Consider the following 9,963-nt stretch of genomic DNA (forward strand, 5'->3'; position numbering starts at 1 on the left):
ATGTCATGCATAAAAGGAATTTTAAAAATTTCATGTCTAAAGTTGCACAATTACATCTCTTCCTCCCCGCCCCCCCTTTCCCTCCTCTTTGAAAATGGTCTAGGATTAAAGTCACAGTATTCCTAATCTGTAGGCCAATGGTGAACATACAAATTTATCCTGGGGTAGACTATTATCTGATTGTGTGGCAAGTCTCTTAATGTCTTGTTAAAGGAAAGGCAGGGAGCAGAAGCTGTGGCCTTGACAACATTCTTTCATTTGTTCAACCAAGGTTTATCCAAGAGCTACATTGTGGGGGGACCTCTGGTAGATATCAGGAACACAGAGATAAAGACACTGTCCCAGGCATGGAAATGCACAGACCAGAGGGGAAGACAGGAAAATGAATCATTCATTGAAACATAGTGGGGTAATTTCCAGGAGAGCAAGAACAGAGTGTAGGTTACCCTGAGGAAGGTTGTGGTTTCTTTCAGTGGAAAAGCAGTAGCCCTTAATTTAAAAAAAATTTTTTCTTTTACTATTATTTTTACCCTTGTTACATTTTTATCAGGAAAAAATATTATTCCATGTAGATATGCTTCCTTTTGCTTACCATGCTTTTCCCTGTGGATGTCAGTGAATGAACTACGCCCCTGTCTACAACATCCTACTGGCTGGCTTCTCTCTGTGAAGCTGTCATACCTGGGTAGGGCCAGACCCCCCTTTCTCTGCCTTTGGCCTTCACTCAGCCCCAGGTGGGCCCTGATGGCCCCATTTGCCCAGTGTGAGCTTCCCCCTCTCAGCTGATGAGAGGAGGTGGTTGAGCTGCAGAAGAGAAGTGAACTCCACCTCCCATTCCCCTGCTCAGCCTGGGCCTTTGCACATGGGAGTCCCTCTGCCTTCTCATACATTTCCACTTGGGAAGTTCTCCTTCAGAATTCAAGGCTCTGTCAAACAATCATTTCTCTATGTGACTTCCACAGCCTTTCATTCTTGCAAACGTTCAACAAATATTTATTTTTTAATAATTTTTTGAGTGTATATTTATCAAAGCTGGGGGTAGTGAAACAAAGGAAGGGCTTAGGCTAGAAGAAGCAACAGCAGAGGGCCTAGGTGGTGCTCTGCTTTGGCTTTCTAGAAACATTATGGGAAAGAAGTGAGCCACGCAGGATGCTGTGGACTCATTGGGAAGTAAAAGTCACAGTGACAGATGTGAGCCAAGGTGGGACTGCTGTTAGCTCACTGAAAAGTCAGAGAAAAGGGGGCCTTGGAGACAGGTTCAGGGGGTTATCCTGGGACAAGCTGCTGCTACCTGCTGCTCCCCTGGTTGCAAGTCTGGCTGGGACCCTTACAGCTTAGGAGAAAGGGAGCAGAGATACACTCCTGAGAAAGGGGGAAGAAAAGCATGAGTGTGCTCCAGAGGAAGCCCACCTCAACAAATATTTATTGAGAACACACTGTTGTGATCCCACTGAAGTATGCTTACCACCTTGACAGTCACTCTTCTGTGTAGATGTCTTGGGCTGTGAATTTTTTGAGATTCAGGGCCTTAACTTATTAATCAAGGTATTCCCAGTTCCTGGAAAGGGTTCAGGCACATAGCCCTTAATATATTTGTTTTAAAAATGAATAAGTTTCCCCTTTCTGGAATGGCTTAGTGGTGGATTTGAGGGTTGGAAGGAAGACTTGCCCACCTCTGGGTTCCACAGCCGGGGTCACTAACATAGCATTGCCAGAGACATGAGGAGGGTGTTTCTATCTGGGTTGCATGGGGTGTTTGACCCTGACTGACAGGGCCTGCCACTTTGCAAGAAACTAAGTTTTACGATTTTACCAATTCATGCTGCAGTGACCCAGTTCTTGGGGGTTTAATTAAAACTTATAAATGATGGATTAGTAAATCAGATTGTCAATTTAAATTGTTTCTGTTAGTTCCCTAGAAGAGCCCATCCCCTGTTTAAGACACCCAAGAGGGAATGAAAAGTGAGCCAGTGGCAGTGGGCATTACTGGAGGAGGTATTGTATACTGGATTTTAATCGACTTTCTACTGCAGAGTGCCTGCCCATTTCTAGGGAGATCTAGAATGCTTGCAGCTGGTGGAGACCATGGATAAGGTTTCCTGGACTGATCACTAACTCTGTCCAGTGTCTGTGTGTAGCCTCATCACCCCTTTGCCTCATCTCAATCCACTTTCCAAAGTTACAATCCCTAAGTTTCAGATTCGTTTACACCACTCCGTTTTTGGTAATGTGCTCCCTGCTACTGGGTCTCTGTCTCATGTAAGTAGGGTCACATCACATGGAATGTTCTGGGAACATTACCTTTAGTTGGCTTATTTTCTCTTCTTCGTTTAGTCAAAAAGAGGCCCCTGTTCCAGGCTTGAGCATTCTGCCTTCTTTCCAGTTTTTCCGCAGCAGCCGTCTCTCATTGGTACTGTTAATTCTGCAGCTTGCAGGCTCTCAGACCACAGGGTTTTTTCACCACCAGCACCACCTGCTGCCCTGATTCCCAGAGGCCTCTCTCCCTTTCCACCTGGCCTCCTCACTGCCCTCTAGTTGACACACATTGGGGTTTGCGGCAGGCCAAGAACAGGGAGGGGCTGTGCTGGTGTGGGGTGATGGGCGATCTGGAAATAGCCTTGGGGGAGGGCCCTGGCTCTGAAACTGGCATTGAGGTGTTTGCTGAGCTTATAATGCCTGGCACTCGACAGTCAGAAAACGGAGGCATCTTTGCAGATCTAATTAGTTCTCCTTCCCAGGGAGGCCCACTTGCTTAGGGTGTTCACTCCTCTGGATTGGAGACTGTAGTACTATCCACACAAACTTTTACTCTGGACTAGTTGGGTGTTTCCTCTGGCTGGGGCTCTGTGCTCTTACTGGATCCTGCAAAGGTGGGCCCTAGGATCGTTTTTGGTCTGGAAGTGGGCCAGTCGGCCATTCACATATAGTAGCCTTGCCACGTCTGCCAGCCTATGATCCCCACTTGTGCACATGTCCCAGGTGATGAAATACTGGTCATCAGGGGCAGGAGCGGTAAAATGGGAGAAGCAAGGAGAGGTATCCATAGTGCAGGGGTCAGAGGTGAAGCCATGAAGGGACCAGGTGCAGGCTGGTTTTCCCTGAAGTCATCTTCCTCCCTACTGGGAGGATCTCCCTGAGTCAGCCTTGGCAACCCATAGTGACAGGCTCATGCTTTGACTGTTGTGACAGGTTTGTGGCCTCCCCGCCACCCTCAGGCAGCCCAGGGCCTGCCTGGTTTCTGACTGCCTGATCTCTGCCCAGCAATCTGGCAAGGGTCCCCTTTGTTCATAAGGGTCTGGCCTGTATGCTGTCCACTGTGTTTACAGAGCTTTATTAAAGATGAATAGGTTCATGAAAGAAAGTGTCTCAGGCCAATAGTGGGCAAGAGGGAAAACATTCTTAAATTTGCCCAAAGTTCCTGGGTGCTCTTCGGCCTCTGTAGGGAGCTGCAGACACCTTTTAGGGCTGGTGCTTCCCCCGTGTGCTGAGCTCTGCCAGCCCCAATCCCTCATCCACTGGGCCTGACCCTCTGGCTTTGGCTGCAGACAGCCTAGGGTGATGAGGGTAAGAAGGCAGGCACAGCTCCCCAGCTACTCTGACCTGTGTGATGGGAACACTTTGTAGGTATACTTGTAGCCAGTTGAAGCTGACACCTCCTCCCCTAGATTGCATCTGCCCTATCAAGGTCACCAATAGCCTCTGACAACCATGGGCCCATCCAATGGCTCCAAAAGACCTCAGAAATGGGATGATTCTATACCAGCCCTGTAAGATATCACAAAAGGCAGGGTGAGGTACAATAGTTAGGAACACTGATGCCAGTCACGCAAACCAGGATTTGACTCCAACCCTGCCATCTACTAGCTGGGTGACTTGGTAAACTAAACTCTTGGCCTCAGTTTCCTTATTTATAAAATGGGATTAATAATATCTACCACTTCAGAAGGTTGTTGTGAGGATTAAATAAAATAATATTTCGTACTTAACACAGTGCCACATGTTACAGCTACTATAATCTTTACCTTTGGGGTGCATAAGGGCCTAAAAGGGGCCCTGACAATCCACCAGTCTAGGGACAACCTGCTTTGTCCTTTTGACCCTGAAGATCTATTTATTTTGAATCCTCACCTGAGGATACATGTCCAGACTGGGGACTGAACAAACCTGCAACCTAGTTATGTGCCCCCGACTGGGAATCAAACCCGCAGCCCTTGTGATGTAGGGGACAATGCTCCAACCGAGGCACCCAGTTGGGGTGATCCTGAAGATTTAGATCACTATGTATTACTACTTTCCTTCAACCTTTCACCGGAAGTGGAAGGCACTGGACCTTTAAATAACGAGACCACCTGAGAATAGAATCATGGCGCCTGCCCGGCCAGGCGTGGCTCAGCGGTTGAGCGTTGACCTGGGATCCAGGCGATCGGGGTTCGATTCCCGGTCAGGGCACATGCCCGGGTTGCGGGCTTGATCAATGACTCTCTCATCATTGATGTCTCTCTTTCCGTCTCCTTTCCTCTCTCTGAAATTAATAAAGATATATTAAAAAAAGAAAAAAAGAGAATCATGGCGCCTTAGCTATGGGCCCATTTTTGGCCCTGCTTACAGTCTAGGCTTCAGGTTTGTTTGGTCTCCTGACTTAATTGTCCTAGACTCCAGCTGCCTGACCAGTGGCTCTCTAGGCCTGGCTCTCAAGGACTACCCCATTTGCTAGAAGATTAAAGGCATTGGGGCAGTCTCTATTGCTTGCCTAGGGCCTGGTGATGGGGCTGGCAGCTGTGGGCCTGCTGCCCTAACGATCAACAGGACACTGCTGTGGGAATGTGAAACTGGTGGAATGGTCACCTGATACAGGGAGGGGTAGGAAGGAATAGTACGCAGAGTGTCAGATAGTATTTGTGGGCCTTTTTACCCTGGAAACATATTTCTCAGGTGGGTCAACCCCACCTGTTCTCCAAAACTAGGCAAGAGAAGGAAAAGCTAGGGGAGGTGGTTTGCTCAGAGCTGAAGATGCTGGAAATGGGGGAAGACCCTGTTAGTAATGGGGAGGGAACAGGCATTCCCTTTCTCCAGTTCTCCATGCCTTCAAAGAGACCAGTGATTTGATTTATATCCAGTGCTTTATTAAACATAAATAGTCTCACAAGAGGAGAAATAAGTGTGTCCCCAGGCCAACAGAGAGTATGTGTATGTGTTTATGAGAAAGAAATGTGTGAGGTCCCTGATCTGTGCTCTGAAGAGGTGGTCAGTCAGGCAGGGCCTGGGCCAACCTGTAAGGCAGATGAGGGTCTCTGTCCTAGGGGATTCACTGTTCCTGGGTGCCCCAGGAGATGTAGTCTGGCCGCGTGGCGGCATGGTACTCATCGATGAGCTGCTGCACAATCTCCCTGGATGTGTCCAGCTCATCAAAGTTCTCCTTGAAGATGTCCTCCTTGCGGAACTGCTCCAGGAAGGCCTCCCGCTTCCGCAGCTTGTCATACTGGCGACAGGTCCGCTCAAAGAGCTTGAGGTGTGCAGAAAGCAGGGGTCAAAAAGAACTTTGAGGAAAAATATGGCCCAGAGAGCCAGGGAACCAAGGCTGGGCTATCTTCACAGTAAAAAAGCCAGAAGCAGAGCAGCAGGGATGTAGAGAGGTGAAGCACAACCAGGAAAATTATTATGGGAAAATAGGTGCAAACTGTGAAACTCACCGAGGAGATGCTGGTGTGGTTGGCCATCATGAGGCCACTGACCCGATGCGCAGAGGGCAGGTAGGGAGACTTCCTCGACAGGGCCACTTGGATGCTGGCTGGGCCCCAGGGGATAAAGTTGGCCAACTTCCGTTCCCGGATCCTCTGCAGGCTCTTGTGGACCTAGGGTGGGCACAGGGGTGGTGGTGGTGGCCTCTCCTCTACCCTTGCAGGTTTCAGGGGTGGAGTGAAGGGGCCTCACCTACCTGAGTGGGATCCACCTCCCCCTGGATGATGTTGAGGATGGCGATGTAGCAGTGGTTGGTCTGGCGATCCCGGCCAGTGGACACCATTACATTCTTGGGCTGCAGCAGCCGCCTCATGACATCCAGGACCGTGGTCTTCCTCACGCTGGCCACCTGAGGGGACAGTGGGCCACAGGGACCAGGCCAGCACTCAGGGCACAGTCCACAGATGCATGGGCAGAGAAGACAGGCAACACATGTCCTGCACCAGACTTGGGGCAGTATGGCCTCTTTGGGGAGTGTCTTTAGATTCAGGTCTATACTGAGCCTCTGCTGTGGGATCAGGAATCTTAACCATCCTCAGCTCAGCAAACTCATGCCCCTGTGCAGGAGCATAAGTAGATCCCATTCGGCCCAAGCCCTGCAGAGAGTCAAAGACAGAGGACAGAGGAGAGCAAGGAAGTTGTATAGTCTGTGCCAGTCCCTGAGCACAGAGCCTCCTGGGGCAGCAGGGAGAAGAGAAAGGCGGGGTTAGAGCCTCTGGGCCCAGGGCAGTTGGGCCTGGGACACTGAGGGCCGCTCTTACCGACTGGTCCGTGGTGAGGGGGGTGTAACCAGTCATGAGGAAATGGAGCCGTGGTGTGGGAATGAGTGAGGCGATGAGGCCAATGAGGTCGTTGTTCATGTAGCCAGGATAGCGCAGGGTGGTGGTGCTGGCTGACATGATGGTGGACACCTGGGGACAGGGATGCCAGGTCATGGGTCTTGGCCCGGTTGGGGGTGCTCCCTTCCCCAGACAGCATTCCAGTAGGGAAGGATTTTAGTCCAAGAGTCCAGGAGTGATGGCTCACCAGCTGGTTGATCTGGGAGAAGGATGGGTTCTGGATGTGTAGGCGGTCTGTGGCGATGCGGTTTAGGGCTGTGTTGTCCAGCACTACCTGGGGGGATAGATGAGGGTGGCAGATTTTGGGGATTAGAAAGAACATGAGCTCTGCCTGAGCCTGGGCTCTAAAGCTTAATTTCCCTTAAACCTTATAACCAGAAAGACCCATCCAAAAGGGATTTGCACAGGAATAGGGCCCAGGAGGCCTTAAAATGGAATTTTTAAATGCATGAAAATGATGAAACAGTTGGGGGGGTTGGGAGTAGGCAAAGGTAAAATCGACTTACCACACAGTCTGCATTCTGGGTCAGCCTCTTGAGTGTGAGCAGTGAGTTATAGGGCTGGACTACCACGTCACTCATCTCATCCTGGTTGGGGAACACTGAGTATGTCTGTACCAGCTTCTTGGGGTACCTGGTGGGGGTTGGGAGAAGAGAGTCAAGGCAACGGATTGGAGACTTAGTAAACATGGGATTCCCAACAGCTGTCTGGAAGCAACTAAGTCTGGACGGGGAAAATAGTATGGGGCCATAAGATAAGGAGAGAAAGGAGACTTGAATTTGGAAGTCTATAACTTTCCCAAATGGCAGAGAGAAATCTTAGGATCTAGGGTTCCAAGTTCAAACTGTCCAGACTCTCCCTAAACCTCCATCTCTTCATCTAGGGCCTGAATTCTAGGTTCCGGTTCAAAGCCCCAGGAGTGGACCAGGTTCTCAATCATTGTATCTTGACTTTCCTCACTACAGGAGGAACTAGAAGGTATCTTTCCTGCTCCAGTGAATAGGAAGGTATATTTGGAGGGAATCCAGGTTACTTGGAAAACCACGTCCTCCCAGCCCCTCAAAACACAGACTTACCTGTCGTTCAGCCGTTCTAAGAGGTAGGAGCCCAGGCCAGAGCCTGTCCCCCCAGCGATGGAGTGACATAGCACAAAGCCCTACATGGGAAAGAGGCAGTCAGTGTCGTGGTATCTTGTGGCAGGATTCAAAACTGAACCCATCTCACAATTTTTTGGAGTCCTATCTTCCTGAGGCCTCTCCTCCACTTCCCTCCCCCAACACACAGAACTTAGGAGACTCTGTCTTATTTCTCAGAAGGTCTGGTGGCTTCTAAAGGGTGTTACTAAGCCTTCCCTATGTTGGTTCCCACCAGCATTCCTGAGACACTTACCTCTAGACTGTCACTGCCATCTGCTTCCCGGTCTATGATGTCAAAAATGTCCTCGTGGATCTTCTCTCCCTGTACAGACATGGGGAGGGTCAGAGTGGCAGGACCATGAGACAAGGACTCTGATATCAGAATAGCCACCCTTAATTCTCCTTATAGCACCTAAAAGTTCTTTTCTGGAGCAAGGCGGCCCTGATTTTTATTTGCATTGAGAAGTTAGGAGCAGGCACTCTACATCCAGACTGCCTAAGTTCATATATTACGTCTAGTTCTACTTGGCCGAGTGACTCTGGGTAGGTTACCTAATATTTCTATACCTGTTTCACCTGTATAATGAATGTAATAATACAGGTCCATAAACCCTTATCTAAAATCTTTGGAGCTTATGTTTAGAATATTTCAGATTCTAGAAAGGCAATATGGTACATATGATGTATGTTCAGCAAAACACCAGTAGGGGTATGATCAAATATATTAATATTTCTGCAAAGAAAGATATGAGTAATGACAATAAGTTGGATAGAAACTATAAAATAGCCTGTCTCCACTGAGAGTTGGTTTTGCTGCTAAATGAGTTATAAATCATCTTTTGCTTTCAGATTTTTTGGGGGATTCTGGAACGGCAGATAAGTAAGTGTCTGTGGGTTTTGGAGAGGTGTAAACAAGTTAATATATGTAAAGCACTTAGTATGGCCTGGTACTAGCTAGTGTAGTCTCTTAATAATGTTACATAGTTGACTTAGAGAAAAGAACTCCCCTCAGCCATGTCTCTCCCCTCCTACTGTCTGATTTCATCTCTCCAGGAAGTCACAGGGCCTGTCCCCACACAGGAAAGGTGTTGCAGGTCCTGCCAGGGAACAGCAAATTACCTGGGAGAATCCACTGGCCCAGTTGTTGCCAGCTCCTCCTCCATGCTCGGACAGGTAGATGTTCTCTGGGTTGTAGAGCTTGGCATAGGGGGAGTTGAGGATGGAGTGGATCACCCGGGGCTCCAGGTCCAGCAACACAGCCCTGGGGATGTAGTGCTCATCGTCTGCCTGTCAAAAGGAGTCCAGGACAAACCAAATCAGAAAAGGCCTGCCCAGTCCCCTGTCCTCCCAACTTTGGCTCCTGCCTGCCCTCCCTCCTCAAGCCGGCCACCCTGGGTGGCTGTGCCCAGAGAGTTTCCCAGTACCAAGCCTCTGCCCTTCCCTTCAGGCCCCCTGGGCAACTGCCGGCCCCGGCCAAGTCGCTGGGAGCACCTGGTAGAAAAAGACGTCCTTGCGGTCAGTGCCCTCGGTGGCGAATTCTTCCACGATGCCCTCGGGGCTGATACCATGCTCGGCGCACAGTTGTTTCCAGAACTCGAACCCAACTGGGGGGGAGGAGGGATGGGCAGGGGTGAAAGAGGATATCTGGGTCTGGGCAGGTTCCAACTAGGAGCTGGGCGATATAGCGCCTGAGTACAGGGATAGGAAGTCAAACTTCAGGAGTCTCCCACGACAGAGGAATAGGCTGTATGCCGACGCCTGGGCAGGGAAAGGCCCCTCCGGGTTGGGTAACTGGACACTGGGGCGGGCATGTCCCGCTTTAGGATTCTGGGAGGGCAGATGGGAGTCTAGGATTCCACAGTGAGGTCCCATTTAATCTAGTGAGCCTGGCTAATGGAGGGGGCGGGGGTTCGCTCACTCTGATTGCCGCACTGGCCCAACTGTAGGGTGATGATTTCCCTCGGCATCGCTCCTCAGGCACCGGCGCTTCAGCCGCTCCCGCTAGCAAAGCCGCCGCTCGCCAGCCCGCTCACCGCACCACGCAGGCGCCAAACAACCCGCTCCGCCCACGAACTTTCTCCGCTCCAATGAGAAGTGAGTTCTGGAGATGGTACTTCCTTATTCGTTTGGCTTCAGTCATGCAAACTGCGCGTGCGCAGCTCCGGTTCGGGCTTAGAGCCCGGGAGATCCGGAGGTATTTTTGACGCAGCGTTCTTTCCTCTGGGTGGATGGGAGCTAGAGCGTCTGCG

At 50.2% G+C, this 9,963-nt stretch overlaps 1 protein-coding gene across 2 annotated transcripts; it reads right to left on the minus strand.

Moving 5' to 3' along the window:
• Positions 1–5,101: 5,101 nt before the first annotated feature.
• On the minus strand, positions 5,102–9,718 carry LOC107528932 (tubulin gamma-1 chain). 2 transcript variants are annotated; one of them, XM_016202174.2, is made up of 11 exons: positions 9,633–9,718; positions 9,206–9,318; positions 8,834–9,001; positions 7,968–8,036; positions 7,655–7,734; positions 7,085–7,211; positions 6,766–6,852; positions 6,501–6,650; positions 5,936–6,088; positions 5,691–5,852; positions 5,102–5,503 (listed from the first exon to the last, which is right to left on the minus strand). In XM_016202174.2, exons 1-11 carry the CDS (start codon positions 9,679–9,681, stop codon positions 5,306–5,308), a joined length of 1,356 nt encoding a protein of 451 aa, XP_016057660.1. In that variant the 5' UTR covers positions 9,682–9,718; the 3' UTR covers positions 5,102–5,305. The 2 variants fall into 2 exon arrangements, with proteins under 2 accessions (XP_016057660.1, XP_087682717.1); XM_087826591.1 differs by lacking the exon at positions 6,501–6,650.
• Positions 9,719–9,963: the final 245 nt, after the last annotated feature.

The sequence above is a fragment of the Miniopterus natalensis genome, chromosome 17 (assembly GCF_054644295.1).
Source record: "Miniopterus natalensis isolate mMinNat1 chromosome 17, mMinNat1.hap1, whole genome shotgun sequence".
In the NCBI taxonomy this organism is placed as follows: Eukaryota; Metazoa; Chordata; class Mammalia; order Chiroptera; family Miniopteridae; genus Miniopterus; species Miniopterus natalensis.